General features: G+C 41.5%; 1 protein-coding gene across 1 annotated transcript in view; it reads right to left on the bottom strand.

The window, feature by feature from the left end:
- The window catches only part of LOC144770324 (myosin-3), a 100,177-nt gene that overhangs the window by 70,704 nt on the left and 12,172 nt on the right, over positions 1–17,301 (bottom strand). Inside the window, exons 5-10 of the mRNA XM_078654756.1 lie at positions 16,269–16,296; positions 14,407–14,524; positions 11,771–11,863; positions 6,967–7,030; positions 6,778–6,876; positions 3,840–3,943 (exon numbers count right to left, since the gene is read on the bottom strand). Coding sequence (XP_078510882.1) covers positions 3,840–3,943; positions 6,778–6,876; positions 6,967–7,030; positions 11,771–11,863; positions 14,407–14,524; positions 16,269–16,296 — 506 coding nt within the window. The remainder of the gene's footprint in view (positions 1–3,839; positions 3,944–6,777; positions 6,877–6,966; positions 7,031–11,770; positions 11,864–14,406; positions 14,525–16,268; positions 16,297–17,301) is intronic.

Raw genomic sequence — 17,301 nt, 5'->3', positions numbered from 1 at the left:
ATCAACTATTGTACACATACCACATGAGTTTTCTCAGAAGAAACCCTTGCTCTTTGATCCAAGTTGCTAAGGAGAGCCAAGGATTACTTACAGAATCTAAGTTAAGATGCGGGTCAGATGGTTTGACTTTGAGGAAGATTAAACTTCTCTAAGATTATGATTTCTCGTCCCATTCTCAAAAGTTCAAATTAAGTTCAGCTTGGAATGGGAAACTGCTAAAAAGTCATCCTTTTGCCCTGTTTACCCCCATGTTTTTGATGAATGATACTAGTGTTAACTGGCTCTGTCTGTATCCTGGGCTCTGCTAACCAGGCCCAGTGCCAGTGCTATTTGTAAAAAGGAAAATGTAATAGGGAACACTTACAATTGGCAATGACAGACCCTATCAGTCTCTATTAGATAATAGGGCCAGGGGGTGCAATCTACCTAAGTCCCTAGTATATAATGGGGCATGAAGGTTTAGAGGCCCAGCAGATGTCATGCATGTGCATGATTGTGCTGCTGTGTGCCTGCTGTCCTTTAAAAGGCTGTCCTACCTTACGGCCTGTCTTTAAAAGTAAATTCTTACAATTAGTATCAACAGACACTATAAGTCCCTATTATATATTAGGGCTGTGGTGTTAAAAATACCTGTAGGTCCCGACTTTGTTATAAGACTTGGATGTTTAGAGACCCAGCATATTTCTTGCATTTGCATGTGTGCACTGCTGAGTGTCTGCTGTCATTTTAAAGGCAGCCTGGCTTTGCAGACTGTTTTTAAAAGCAAATTGTGTGTAAACTAGACTTTGGTGGTATGAACCCTTTAAAAGTGATAATAGATCTTATTTTTACATATTAGGCATCCTCCAGGTGTCCTCAAGGTGTCCTAGGGGTGGGGGTCATGTAACCTTAAGCAAGGACCTAATACAATATTGTTTTATGTGCCCTGGTGAGTTAAAAACTGCCCATGTAATTTTTCTTCTATTGTAGATACTGAGCTCCACGCTAACATTACAATATTTTATGTAGATATAACTTTTGCTAGGAAAGGAGTAAAACATTATAATTCTTAGGACTAAAAGATTGGTGTTGATAAATGCAACTTGCCACTGTTGAATTTATCATAACTAGTAGAGAAGAAAAGTTATGGAACTTTCTCTTCTGTAAGCCAAAATCCAGCCTTCTAGTGTTCTCTGCTAATTGGTCAGTATTAAAAAGGGTTAGACAGGCTGGTTTGATTAGGTGATAAGTGGCCTGACGGAGCAGATGTTATCTGATGGAGTGTGATGTGGTCGTCGCCATTTTCTGTAACCCGGAAGGGGTAGCGGTGGACCACCTGGTGCATATATAGTTTATGTTCGTTAATTGATTTATTGGGGGCGGGGTTTGTTACTAAATAAAAGGATCCTGGTGTGGACAGGATATTGAACAGTCCCACCTGACTAGGTGTGTTTCTTTCACTACGACGTAACACTGCAGAGTGGGCTGGTAATTTAAACTGAGCTTAAAGAGAGAGCAGATCAGTAAGGAAAACCAGGCGTACCTACCCCCACATCCTGTGCCCCAGCCAGATGACAGACTTTGCGCAGGAATTTGAAGAGGTCAGTGATAGGAGAGCTAATGGAGATGAGCCACACTGTGGGTTGGTTAAACTAGCTCTTACTCCTCAGGAGAGAAATCATCAATGTTGGATTTTGGAAGTTCAGTGCTTTGTGGGACAAAAAGATGACACACTTTGGAGGGAGTTGGCATGCTTTTGGGTGGCACCCAACATCTCTTTGGATAGTGGTGCCCCCTGCTGGTCACCCCAGAACACTGAATAAACATGTGAGAGCTGCATAGTCCCCCAGATCTGCTGCCTGAAACTACAAGGAAAAGATGGACTGCCGTGCTGGAATCTGGATTTGCACACAAAGATCTCTGAATGGCTGAGCTAGCTGCACAATCTGGTACTACAGACCTGGGGACTGTGCCTTCCTTCAAGAAGGATTAAGAAGTGAACTCCCTGCAAGCTACCGGAATGTGGTAATGGAGCCCACCTACATCATCTCCACAAAGTGTCACTATCAACACCATCTTTGGAAAGGGTCAGTTTGCATTTTTAAAATGAGGCAGAGTGGCACAGCATGGGTAGTGCTGAGTTTTAGCAAAAATGTTTTAGGTCTGATCTAAACATTGCTTGCTTTACGATGTTTGAGGTCCAATATATATCTATAATGTCAATTAGAGAAATGGCAAAACAATTTAGCACATTACGCATATTGCCATATCAAACAAACTGTGGCCACCATTGCTATGGCCTGATAATTTCCTATATGTTCTGTAACTCCTGCTACCGCACATATGAGAACTATGAGTTTTGCATGTTTTATTACACCTGGTCTACGCTCCAATAATTTCCGGCTGGTCAAACCTGACAGAATTGAAAGTAAGGACCAGGCCTAAAGTTCTGTGATATGGAAATCTTAGTGTGTTAAGGACCAAAATACCCATGTTCTGCCCATTTTAGCAAAAGATATGTAATAGAAGTTATTTATCAGACCTGATAAATAAGGTTTCCCTTTGTTTTACTACACTTGATCCTCTGATGGCCTACATGTGCTTTCGTACAGCGGGTCAGTAATGGAAACTTTTAAAAGAAAACACTGGCATCATGACAGAGGGGTAATGTCAAACGAGTGTTGTAATAGCCGGAAAGGCTCATTAAAGAACATTTTGGATACAGACACAGATTATAATGATTAAATCTAATAGGAGCATAGGAAGTGCCAGTAAGCTATCCATATACTTTAGTGTTGCGCTGTTCTGAGTCTATTGCGGCCAGAATAATGCCAGAAAAGCTGTGCTGTAATTTCGCTGCATGGTAAATCCATTCCTGCATTTTACGTTTTTCCTGGGGTGAATTCACCACTTCAATCTGAGTTGTTTCAAAATTAACACTAAAGTATGAAATCCGTTTAACTAATTCTGCACAGTGTCCCCTTTTCTGCCTCTTATTCCCATTGATATTCCTTCATACATACGTGGAGGAATCTGTGTGTGGATAAGTCATTGAAAGCAAGGTTACCCCACAACTAGTAATCTGGATTCAGGAGCAAGCACTGTTCAGAACAACTGCAACTCGAAATGATAGCCTTGTGTCTATCATGAGCCTACTGTTTTATGTCAAAGTTCTGTTACTTTCTCTGCCAGCATTGCACAGCAAACTGTCATAGGCATGCAATAATTGAATAGGTAGTGTTTAACAAGATTTTTCTGATTCAAAGACCCCTGTATCCAGTGGCTGCAGCGTCACCCTACTGTTTTGAAGCAGTGAAAGAAAGGAAATATAAAATTATAAAAACATATTCTTATCATTTTATTTTGTCCTGCTGCTGCAGCTTTGTGTGACAGGATGGGCTGCTCTGCTCTGCTCACAGAGCAGGGCAGGGGAGGAGTGGTAGCACACTCCTAAGTGCGCAATGACTGTTAGGCCAGACCGAGACAGACTTTGCATGTTCTCCAGGCAGGCTGCATTACAGCCTGCCTGGAGAACATGCCAGGCCCCCAGTCCCTGGTTGAGGGCTGAACTACGGAACTCCGAACAATCACAATGCAGAATGCAGCATTGTGATTGGTCTGGGGCGCCCGACTGCTTCCTGTTCCTTTCCCTTCACTAGGAGAGACGATAGGGGGACGTGGCGGTAAGGTATGTTTTTTTTCTTTTTTTATATATCCCCTTACCCCCTCCTGGCCCCCTGTTACGCCACCCCTGATCCGTTCCAGCCGCTACCGCCCACATCCAACATTTGGAGTTTTTGAACCGAAGGGTCTCTCTTGAGCAGGTCATGTGTACAATGCCAAACACAGCGAGTACTTACATCTGTTGCCATCAGTTCATCGCTGTCGTCAATGCTGGCCACAGTGATCTGCCCGTGACTGACCATCGGGTAGTCATAGGGATTGGTGGTAATAAGGAGCATGTCTGAAAGGAAGAACAGGCGGTATAGCAATGTATAAAAGAAGGCAGACTTCCTGACACGTTAGTAATGTGCACAAGGCTGTTACACACATGAACTCCGCTCTACATGGACATTATTTAGTGCGTGAGATGTATGAGATGATGATGGTGAGATTTTTGTCCTGCATTGTTTTCTCAGGGTTTCATATGCCATTCGAATAGCATGCCCACACTTCTCACAATGGACACAAATCCCGCCTCAACATGTTTAATGTTTACGTATCTCTTGTTCGTTCTGCTTTCCTTTCCATTCTGCCTTTGTATTGGTAATCTGTTTTACTCTTTTTTACTGTCCCCTGTCCCTTCACCTTCTCCTCATTCTGCTGTGATTAAGAGACTTATATCTTCAAGTCTGTACTTTCACACACCCAAACACCTTCAATAGAATGCTCGTTTTTGTCTTGGTGCAAGAGGAATTTCAAATGTGTCAAGATTTCCTTAAACATTTAACAGGTAAAATAAACCCCACAACTTCATGTTCTTTAGCTGATGCTTACTGCCGGTAATGCACGCCCTGTCGGTTTGTTAAAATAGCTGATGGAACAATACTCCTGGCCTTTTTTCCCCCATGTCTCTTACACCCAAGTTAACGGTGGTGGTTAAGGGCAGGGAAAATAAGTTATGGGAGTCTCACCCTCGCTAGGGTAGGACGACTGTCGCTGTGACGCAACGACTCTGGCAGACAGACTGCTGGATCGGGTTACCACTGGCAGAACCAGCGGGAGCTCCCCTGAGGGTCCCCAGCAGATTCCTGGACTCAAGGATGGAGACACTGTGGTTGGGAAGGAGGACATGCCTTCCTCTACGCCCAGCCCTAAGGCCCTGAGTGTTCATCTGTCAGATGACTTCAGTTAGGAGTATGCCATTTAAAGAAAGCCCAGGCAAGATAAATGCAAGGGCTGTAGAAGTAACAGGAATTGTCTGATTTGATATGCATGCACGTCATTAAAGTTCTGTAACACAACTGTCATCACACTGTCTGTTTATAGTCAAGAAGATCATCTTGATTGTTGTGCAGTGCTAGGTTCTAGATGTAGACAGATGCAGCATTGGTAATGGAGCAGGTCAATGCCATTAGTATATGGGTAGGCTCCAGTCTTTTCTAAATTACTATCAACACTCAGCCATACTAAAGTTTACACTTAACATATACAAATTATCTGGTTAATGCCTGAGAGATTCATTCGGCTGCCCCTGTTGTGCAACTTTAAAACTGGAGCATCTGGTGGTCAGGTTTGGCGAGTCCTGGTCTGCACTGCAATCATAGCACAAAGGTATGCCAAATATACAGATATACCTTCACTCCAAGACAATGGTCTTCTGAAACAAATGCTGAGCTCCATGACCTTGTCTCAGACTTTTTCCACTTAAAGTAAATCAATTCTCTTGTTACCCTTGTCATGAAGATTTACTATAAAACCTGGTAAGGATAATTGGCAGCAAACTAGGCCATCCCTTCACTGGTCTCCTAAGCACTTTTAGAAGGGTTCCTGCTAGGATATAAACCGCGTGTGACCCCCACATAACTGCCCCATCAGCCCAATTATTGTATCTGCTACGAACGATCCAGAAATGCATGTAATCCACTAATCACTACATCCCACATTGCATTCTAGGGCTGAGTGTATTAACACTCTACTAATTGGATTCTCAGATTATGCAAATAGGCTCTGTAGAATGCAGTCCACCGTATCGCATGCTGCCATACTTTGGACCACATGACTGCAATTTAAGAACCGTGCACTATCTCAGCCTGGAAACTAAGAGCCAGATTTAGATGTTGGCGGACAGATTACTTCTCACAGAGGTGACGGATATCCCGTCCGCCAAGATGTAAATACTGTATCCTTACTTTCAGTTGAATTCATGTACACTAGCCAATGAACCTTATCAAATAACAAGCACACCTGAAAGCACCAGATCCCTCTTAAGAGAAATCATACTTTAGCTATAAAAACTGTTCCTCCGAAGGTGGCGTTGCCTCTTTAATATTCTCAGACTGTGCAAGCAAAATCTAAAGCCCTCTCTCCGACCCTCCAATATAACACCAAGTGCAATGACTTCCACCAGTCATTAACACATCCACACGTCATTGTGCACATACACAACCCACATATAGACATACATCCTGTACCACTCAATGCTACCCACACACTCTCTGTAAAACACAAACACACACTACATGCATTAACACAATACACAAGAATTCAACTCACACACTACTCAAACATCCCAGACACACAGTTAACACACTATTTCCATTTCCAGTAGAAAGTGTGAACCACAATGTTAATATCAAGGCTGGTGGAGTCACCTGTGCTGTGCTCCATAGCATACACATAATATTCCACAACAATTACGGTTTACATGTGTGTACATTTAGTCATACAGAGGCTCTCTACCTATTCCCCTAAAAGAGCGCTTCGCTCCGCAGGCACTAATTTAGCTAACATCCCAAAATTCAAATATCAACCCAAGGGAGGGAAATCTCTCACGGTGCTAGCCTCTAAGGCCTGGAATACCCTCCCGGTAGGTATCAGACTCCATACCATGGAAAGTAAGTTCCGCAAGGCTCTGAAAACATGGATTTTTAAAGCAACTGACTCAGTGGTCTGGGCTGCAATCTAACTCTCTCCAGCTTAATCTCTCGTGCACATCAGCGCCTGGATGCTGCTTTCGGAGCGACAGTACGCGCTTTATAAATAGCACATTACATTACCTATAGGTATTTCCAGATAACTTGCAAATAGCACAATATTGCACTTTATGTAATGGACTTTAAAGGCCCAATCACTTACCAATTAGCTCTGGCTTCTTATTTGATGTTATCTGATAAAAGATGTGGTAGCTTCTTTCAGCTTGCAACTGGAAAGTGACTCTAGACTTTTCCAGCAAATCTACAGAAGAGATATAACAATGTCACTTCACAGCAAATCAACTATCTCATTTATAGACTAAAGTAAACGACACAGAAAAAAGCAACTTACATGTTTCTATGTCAGCAGAAGCCAGCTTCCCCGTGGTGCCGAAATGAATTCGAATGAATTTACCCTGTTATGAAGTGGAAAGCGATAAGACACAGGTTTAACATTTTCCATATGAGAGTTCACTACTTATGCAATGTTTATTCACTAGTTCAGTTTGAAAAAGATGTTTAAATTCATAACTTTATGACCACTTTTATGGAACATCATCTCGCGGCACTGAAAATCACACCATCTGCAGGAAAGTCATCCTTGGGTTTAATCTTTTCCCAGAATATTTCACATACCCTTAATTTGCAAAATATCAAAGTCGTGCCTTGCCACTCTAGCCGCGTGATATATAACAATAAATGTGTAGCTTTATAGCAGTTATGGGATGTGAGAGACCGAGCTCCACCAGGGCATAAATCATATCTTCATCGAAAAACTGGCAAACATACCATTAAAGGGAATAGCAGCACCTGGTTACAGATTGGAAGTGTTTGTCTTCACTCTGTTATCACTTAAGTCTGTGAGGGGTTGTAGTGGAAGTCGAATGAAAAGGCAGGTAAGCAGCTTTATTCCCCCACCAGCTGTACAGATTGCCCATCTCCCCTAACTATTGTATAAGGTGATGGAATGTACCACCAGCGGGAAAGGGTGTTACAATCATGGCAAAACCCAACACATAACGAGGGTTCAGAACAAGAACAATATACATCAAAACTACTCTAAAGCAATGGTCAAGGTCTAAATTGGCCCTGCAATTTCTTGTTAATGCCCTGAAGCATGTCCCATGTGCACATATTCAATACATGTCAAGTCAATTACACGGTATACTTTCAAAAGAACCAATGATAAAATAGGATAACCTACAGATGAAATGGGATTTTTTGAGTATTTGGGTGGAAAAGCACGACCTTCCGTCCGATCTACAATATAGGATTATGGCCTGGACGGCTGTGGTCCATGATGATGCAGATGGGGGTTGAGCCCACATTAGTCACTTTCTTGTGTGATTTGCACAATGGCCTATCGACATCAGTTAGATACGGTGCCAATGTGGAATGCACATCGCACTTTAACTTGAAGCATGGGGCCCATCAGGGTTATACACTTGCACCTTTTTTGTTCATTTTTTTATATCTATTGTTTGGGATCAGTTTTAACAGAATTACCCTTGGATGTTCCTAGGGCAGGAGGTCATCAGATCCCTGCTCTGCTTTATGCAAATTACATTGTTTTAATTGTGTGCACTGCTAGGGGATTACAGTGTCTTTTAGATCTTGTTAATGGTTTTATGAATAGCCTTGATCTTTCCACTAATCTCTCAGTTTCAGTTTCAGTAAATCTTTATTTCGATGATAAAAACCATCATAAAAATACAGGTTATAAAAATTCATTTACATTACAATACTGAACTATATGTAAGTTTAAAAACAGATACATAGCTAATAAAATTCATATAGAGAGAATACAGATTTTGTGTACATCATAGCTTAATCCCGTGTGTTCCGTAGCCTGACAGCAATTTTTAAAAAGCTTATCACAGAACATAAAGTGCGAGTATCATTTGCTCTTTGTAAAAATGGTAATGCAGCTTCAGCATGACGCAATTTTTTCTCTCTTAAAATGTCGACTAGGAAGCTACGCCTAGGGGTCTGGTAAAATAAACAAAGGAGTACAAAATGAAGGGTGTCCTGCGGAGACCTATTGTCGCAGCCGCAGGCACCCTTCTGCTCAATCGTTACAGTAAAACCAGAGGGATAAGATAATATATTATGTAACAAATTGAGCCTAAAACGGCACATTAAAAACCTGTCCTGCTGATTATGAATCAGCCATAAGTAGGGTTCCATACCCTTCCCGTTGTCAATTAAAGAATGGGCCACTACTGAACGCTTTAATGACTCAGTGCCTGCTCTGATCATGTTATAATTTTCCAGCAGCAGTTTCCTGACTAATGGTTTACAATTGGTGGCAATCGTGGAGGGATTACTAAAAAGAGTATGCTGGCCAATGGACTCTAGTGTGTTTTTGACAAAATTTAGCCATGGGATATGCAGGCCCCTATCCCTTTGCAGACAATCTGCAACAATTTCCCTACTCAATCCCGCCTCTGGATTAATCCAGATTCTGAGCCATGCCATAATTGGCCTCATCTTTTTCAAATCTGTGATGTATGGGGTACCAAGTTCCCTATGGGCAATCTCAGCTAGAATGGCCTGAGAGATCTTTAGGATTGTCTGGAGAAATTTATCTTCCTCCAACTGTAATTTTTTAGAGTCCCTAAAACCCCAAACCTCGGCACCATATATAGCCTTTGCCGTGCCTTTCGAGCCATATAAACACATCACTTGTTCGGGAGACCAGCGGCCCAGCCTACGTGCAAAATTTAAAATGGCGCCGTTTGCGGAAACCAACTTCGTGCAACGTTCCTCAATTAGGGAACTAAACTGAATCTCACCATCAAACAAAAGGCCCAGGTAGGGAAAGGTGCTTACAGTGTCCAATATGTGATTCCCTATTTTAAATACAAATTTCTTGGAGGGTTTTTTACCTGCCACCATGATGAAGGATTTGCTTAGGTTCACCGACAAATCAAGATTTTCCATGAACTTAACAAATCCGTCCACAAGACTCCGGGCTGTTCGTGCAAGCAGGACCGCGTCATCCGCGTGCAACAGTACTGGGATTTGACGCGTTCCTACTTTGGGACAGTCTACTTCCATTGCACTAAGGGTTTTCTCAAGCTCATTGATGTACAGCGAGAATAAAAAGGGTGCCTTACTCCACTTGAGCACAGGAAAGGGTCAGTCAGTCCCCCCTCCGTGCTAAAACGGACCCTAGCAGTCGTGTTCCAATGCAACTCTTTTAGAATATTTATGAGACCCGGGTCAATTCCCAAATCAAACATCAGGGCCCACAGCTTGTTCCTGTTCGCATTGTCAAAGGCCGCTGCCAGGTCCATAAACCCCATATAAACAGTGCCATTGCTAGCTTTGGTGTACTTAGCGGTTAACAAATACAAATTAAGGCACTGGTCACTGGTCGATTTACCCATTCTGAACCCATAATGTGTGTCAGCTATAGTGTGTTGCTCTTCCGTCCAGGCCATAAGACGGTTCAGTACCACCCGGCCTAATATCTTAGCTGAAATGTCAATTAGCGATATAGGTCTATAGCATTTGGGATTATCCCTACTCCCTTTCTTGAAGATAGGGACAATTCTCTCAAAATCTCATGTGATGGTGTTTAGCTCAAATAAGAATAAAAGCAAGAAATTTGTGGTGAAGGGTTACCATGCCAGCAAGGTTGACAATTTTCGATACTTGGGCATCCAATTGGATTCCTGTCTTAATTGGTACCCGCTGATTCACCACAACGTAATGTTCTTCAACAGGGCTATGTATAGCATTAGTAATTTTTCTTGCAGCTAGGGCACACTCATTTGAAGACAGTTTTGGATATTTTTAAAGCTAAATGCATTCCCGTAGCCATTTATGGATTTGGGCTATGGGCCTATTGCATCCATCCAAATAGCAGAAAACAAGTGTTTTAGGGAGCTCTTAACGATCCCACAAAGTACACCCAGTGAGGTAGCCCACGAAGAATTGGGCACCGGTTACGTTTCTGATTTTATTCGCCTTCGCCCTTGCTTCTCTGGCATTCAGTTAGGATTAAGGGCAAGCTGGGGTTTAATAGATTCATCGTTTATGATTGCTTTGCCTTGGATAATTCGTTACAAACTCACTCGCTATATTATATCTCATCCAACCTGAAAACCTTTGGGAAACCTGAGCTTTTTTTGAACCAGGTTGTATTGTTAAAACTGTTTTTCCTTGGGTTAAATGGGCCTTTAGTGGCAAGGTGGTAGCAGAACGTGAGGCACTTTCTCTGACCAAGTATGTCACTCTATATTAGTCAAAACTATGAGTCGCAAGGAAGATTATGTAAATATTGATATGTCTAGCTACCATCGAAGTCATTTTAGGCTCAGTCTTCTTTCCATGTCATATGTCCCCCAGCTGTTGCTGCTACGAAGATTCTGTTTTAACTGCATGTATATGAGATACTGTCTCAATCACCGATACTTTGCATATAGTCATGATCTGCCCTAGGTATAGTAATTCGTGTCACAAATTTTTCCAGCTGTGTTTGCTATCTATGAATTTTAATCAAGTGAGACCGGCGCTGTTATTTTTACAGTTTTTATCTACACCCCTCCTCCCCCCACAGTGTTTTTTTTTTATCATGGTATGTCTCAAGCGTTCTGAAGCTGGGTAAACTGTGACCTCATCAATTCTGTATTGCTGCTTCTGTGTATTTATATTATTGTTTTGTGCTTGACTTTTATAATCTTAATTCTAAAATCAAATTTAGTGTATTGATTGATTAATTGATTGACTGGTTGATTGATTAAGTATATTGGGTCAGGCATCATAAAATCATAACATGTCATAGAATGATTCTAGCCTAATTCTGGTCCCACAATTATTGTTTCTTTCTCTGTTTAATCATGGGATACTCGAAATGGCACCTGGGAAAGGTTTAAAAAAACAATTGTCTTGGTCAAACCTCTATCAAAGCATCTCTTTAAAAGGTATCTTATGGCACTAATACACATATGAAATCAAATGGCTGCAAAGAGAATCATGTGGCTTTTAGCTGTATGTTGTATAAAGGTGTTTCAAATGGTTTCCTAATGTAAATGTGTAGTCATTTTTGGGGGGTGCTATGCCCCCTACAGTGCCCCCTCCACCTTCTTATCCTGAGAATTACTCACAGAAACTAAACAATTCAGATTTGGTTTACATGGTGAACTTACAAATCGTGATGAGTTGTCATTTCTCACGGTCTTGGCATTCCCAAAAGCTTCCAAGAGTGGGTTAGCTGAAATGATTTGATCTTCCAGTGTACCCTTAAAAGTATTACAAATATATGTTAGAATAATCTTGATGCAGGTGATAGCAAAACAATACAGAAAAAAATAACAATATGTAACATTTATCTATGACATATATGGACCTTTATCATCAAATCACTAAACACGAGTTTCAAACCCAATACTTTTAGTACCAACATTTGACACTAGTTTCAAATACGTTGACTGGTTGAAATGATACCTATACATATTTTCTCAGAAACTATTGTCATACAATTACCAATCTTTACTAAAACATTCCTCATATTAGCTCTAATTTTTGAATTCTAAAACGGGCCCTTTTATAAACCAACTGAAGAAATTGCTGCTTTTTATGTGAAGTTCACAATCTCTTTTATGAACAAGTAAAAATTGTAGTATGTTACCATATGTTGTAATCATTTGAAAATCACACTACCTAGTTTAATTGCTCTAAATATTATGTACATTTTGCCATATCAATAGCATTATAGGAAATGTTATTTTGCAAGTCTTTGAGTGATTATACCCTGAACCTAAACTTAGTGTTCAATAAAAAAAATTATGATTTTGTTATAGGTTTTAGTTAATCAAATCTCAGTTGAAAAAAGATGCCTCAACAGAATTAAACAAACCCTATTTATAATTGTTTTTTATATTTTTGTTTGAAATATGTATTTTCAAATCAAATATATGTTTATTATTGACTTCATCAAATCTTCCAAGGATTTCAATAATTCACTAAACAGTACCTTATACATATTTTCCTATTATGGCCTAATTGCAAATTCGACATAAAAAACAATACATTAAAAAACACTTAACTAATGTACTTAACATTCTCAAATCCACACTTCTTAATAAAGTGCATGTACTAGCCTTCACACATTATACATCCAAAATATCAACATGGGACACAGAATATTTAGGACTGAGTTCTTTAACAGAGGCTCTCCACACCTCAGGAGAGCCAACTATATGGCGGGGAGCCATGGGCCAGCGGCACGAACAGGCATGGGCGCCCTGTCTTGTTGGCGAGGGATTGCCCTATTTTGGTTATCGGCGGCCGCTGCCCCGGAAGCACTAAATGCTTCCAGGGCAGTGTATGTTGGTCCCGCCCCTATTTAAGCATCTCTTGTTTCCTGCTCGTGGCCTGAGAAGATGCGGTCGCCGTTTGGATGCCACACCACCCCCCCGCAGGAACCACGTGCTGCAGGTAGTTTGTGGGCCCCCTCCACTTGGCACTGCCCTTCTGAGAGCCACGCGGACTCAAACTTTTTCCCACCCACCAACCCCAGAGCAAGGGGCCCACGGGGTTGCTCATAGGGGTCGGGCGAAGAAGTTTTTTTTTTAATGATAACATTGTAAGTATTGTGCTAGTGATTGATCATGACACAGGTATGGTATTTAATAATCTTTGTTTGGTTCCCTTGGTTTGGTCTATCAGTAGCAGTATTTTGCTTCTCTTGAATTGTCATATTTAAGTTTGGCGGGTGAGGTCAAGATTGGGGGGAACACTTCGGACCCTTTACGGCATCCTGTTTACCAATTTTCACTTCTACGTCCCTGGACCCTCCAAGGGGTGCTGCTACCATGTCGAAAGGAGGTGGCTGGGACGTGGGGGGTTCTGGGCAGTCGCTGACATGCGATCCTTACCTATCAACAACCCACTCAGGCGCATTTGTGCACAACCTACCACTGGCCCTTGGAGGATGACAAACCTGGGTGTAGGAAATGCCTATGGTAGTATCCTAAGGGCAGCCGGGCCCGTGCACAAGAACTTCAGAGGTTGGAGACATTCCTGTAGGGAGGGGAGAGGGAAGTGGGCTCATCCCATAAGGAGGTCTTTTGGGACGGAGGAATGGGGTAAAAGAAGGGGCAGAGCAGGTCTTGATCTCACTCGGAACAGTTAAGGAATGTTTTTGTTGGTTGCACAGGAACAGACTAGTTATGGTTAGGTGATACCCATGTACTAGAGTGTCTGTTAAGGCTAGGTAAGCAAATTGTAAATAATGTGGTTACTGTGTAAAAGGGTTATAAAATGTGTTATTTATTGTGTGAGAAATTATAATAAACACGTCCAGGGGTCTTACGACCCCTATCCCAAAGAAATAAGAAATGGGCTAATTGCATTGCTGTGTCATGAGGTATCTGGGTTATGGTAAGTATTCATATTCATGGGACATCGGCGAATCCCTGGCCACACAGTGTACAGACTTTCAAATACAGCATGATGCACAGTGTCAATTGACCTATGGCTTAAACTAAGAAGTCAGCACTTTCTGTGAACCTCTTGCCAAAATTCCTCGATCTCTGCCATTAGGATCCCCCCAAACCTCGTCTTTATACAGTCTTTTTCACAGAAAATGGGAGGAAATACTAAATAGACACTATGGATTACTAGATACTTCATAATCTTTCTGATACTACTAAATTTACCTTTTTAATTTCCACTGCAATTTGTTAATTGTATTGATTCTTGTAATGCAAATGCAGTTTTTATGCACATTGATCTTTGCTAATGAAGTGTTAGGAATTACTAAAACTAAGAGGTGAGATACCTTTAAGCCACCTGATTCCTCCTTCTTCTTTTTGGCCACATCACCAACAGCTGCAATTGTTGCAAAGTATTGGATGACACGTTTTGTGTTGACAGTCTTTCCAGCACCGGATTCTCCACTGTGATAAAAAGTAAACAAATTTAATAATTTGATGTATTCTAGAGTGCTGAAAATGGAAGCCCATATCTTGAAAAAGCTTCTAATAGCAGGAAGCTATATGTCGGAAACCCCCCAAATTTTTTTTAGACGTAGCACATAACTGTTACAAAGCCATGCAATTAATTTCTAGCATGTGCTTCTGGAGTTGAGTAATGCAAACAGAGTCATGAAGAAAGATGTAAGGCTTTAGATGAAACGGATGGCATTGATCGTTAATCCCTATGCCCATACCTGTGTATGTTATTTAACCAGTCTTTCTTGAATTATTGATTATGCCGCATTTTACTTAATAATAATAATAATCCACATTTGTAAAGCGCACAATCACCCGTAAGGGTCTCTAGGCGCTGGGGCCGTCGGGAAGATTAAGCAAACTATTGCCCAGAGTCACATGGTGCTGGGCTAATCTGCCGCCGGATCCAGGGATCGAACCGTGATCCCCAAATTCCAGAGTCCGTCGCCCTAGCCGCTGCGCCACACCACTTAACCAACTAAGCAAAAATAACTTGCAACTAAAAGTTGATTTAAGTGCAGAATGGAATGCTAATACAGTCCCCACATCTTCAAATTAAACTTAAAGAATTGCATTAAAGCTAAGGTTAGCAGGTGCCTCCATGACACCAGAGACACCAGTTTCCAGTCCTGGGCTCTCTCTTTGCACCTTAATGCATTTTGAGAGTTGTTTTCTTGGTGCACTTCAATGAGGTGTAGAAAGGAAAGCCCATTGTATGTCCCTGATGTCATGGATACATTATAAATAGTCACAAATGTACAGAATGTATTAGCACGGATTGGTTCATATCAAGAGCCCAACGGGCACTGTACTCTTACTTCAGTGTGAAAAAGAAAGAAAGCGACAACTTACTCCCACCAACACCAGAGCATAACCAAATCATTGCTCATATTGCTTCTACTGACCAAAAGACTACAGTTAAAAAAAGGCTCTGCAAGAAGCATCAACAACAATATCCCAACTCTGGGCCTGATTTAGAGTAGGGTGGGCGTCATCATCGCCTCAGCTCTCTAGCAAAGGAGCTGTCTCCATATTTGGAGATCCCAGCCATCAGACAGGGATGTAAGTGCTTTCAGTGGAGCCACCACTGTGAGGTCATTAAAGTTTTACAACGCGGGGCCATGTTTGTTATGTTGCTGCAGGAGTTTGTTTTCAGCAAAAAAAAAATAATGGCCATGCACACAGAGACATTTCTCACTGTACATGGGAGCTATTCTGCATTTTTCCTACCAGTGACAACCATGCCTCACATGGCGTTCCCGGGTAGAGTACTGTCAGTCTGAACTGTGAGTACTTTGGTGGACCAGCTCAGGTTAAGGGTTTACGCTGGTGGAGCTAGCTGAGTGTCTGCGTTTGTAAACCCAATGCTTCCCCTTTATGTCAACAGAGTGGAAGAATGCTGAGTTTGGCAGGGTGGGGTCACTGTGATTCTGCTCTATCAAACTCTAAATTGTCCCCACTCTCTCTTTACCCCTTCATTCACTTGTCCAATCATCCCTCTCTAGTTCTCTGCAATTATAGAGATATTTCTAAAATAACCGGTGCCTTAGAACCAAGGAGGGATGCAGCACATGAAAAAGTAACAATAATTATTATAGGATTATATAACTTTGGCCCAGATAAACAGAAGAGCAAAGAAGTGATTGGCATGTAAATTGTATTGAAGAATAAAACGTGAGTAAACACTTACGTGATAAGAATTGACTGGTTCTCACGATCTGTTAAAGCAATACAAATATGTATTAGAAAAAAAACACAAAGAAGTTCAATGAAAAGTCTCTCTAGTGTTCATAACCTTCAATCCGCAAACCTAAAAAAGAAAAGCATGACGGAACAGATCGATATGCAGAATACAATCTGCAAGCAATCTACGCATCTGTTGAGCAGCCATGCATAAACTGAGATTATATTGAAAAAAACACGAGTGAGTAGCTACAACTCGGTGTAGCTGGAAGGAGTGAGTATTTAAGAATATTTGAAAATTAAATTCACAGACCTAGTTTGAAAATCTTGCATCACTTAAGCCAATCATTGATCTAACCATGGTGCTCCTCTACAAAACAAAGATCTATTTCATGGAATTGCGAAGGTGACCTCAAAATATTCACTGGCCACTGTGTGAACATCCAACAGGCACTGCTTTTTAGCTCTACTGTGAATGAGTGATTATGCTCTTCAATGACTAGTAACCATTTAAATGAAGAAGTTATATACCTTGTACATCTTTGCACCAGGTCTTCTTTTAGGGTCAAAGTGATTGCCCATCCAAAACCAATCCCCATTTTCAGTTTCCTGTAAATATGATGAAGGAGAAGTGGGCTCGGTCTGGGGAGCAGGAGAGACTCTATGGGTGGGTGAGCAGAGGAGGGGACCACAACACAGGCCTGTGGAGGAGCCGCAGGTGTGATCCAGAAGAAAGATAGGGGCATCAAGGAAGTGGAATGGCGGTGTCATTGGAGGAGATGGAAGCTAATCTAGCTCCAGATGGCACATCTAAGCCACCAATAGCAACAGATTTGGCAAAGGCAGGAGCCAGCTTTGCACCCATCAGATAATTTGATGTAAAACCCATTTTATATTTTCTCCAGCGACATATTCTGCATGTTTAAGCCACCAACAGCGACAGGCAGTATAAAAGCAAAGGTACGCCTGTGTGTGCCTCTATGTGCAAGCATACGTAAGGGGGGTTTGCAAATATCTTTCGGGATAAATGGTAGGATCCG

Source organism: Lissotriton helveticus, chromosome 7 (assembly GCF_964261635.1).
Source record: "Lissotriton helveticus chromosome 7, aLisHel1.1, whole genome shotgun sequence".
Taxonomy (NCBI): Eukaryota; Metazoa; Chordata; class Amphibia; order Caudata; family Salamandridae; genus Lissotriton; species Lissotriton helveticus.
The sequence above is the reverse complement of the archived record's forward strand: the minus strand, read 5'-3'. Positions and strand labels throughout refer to the sequence as shown.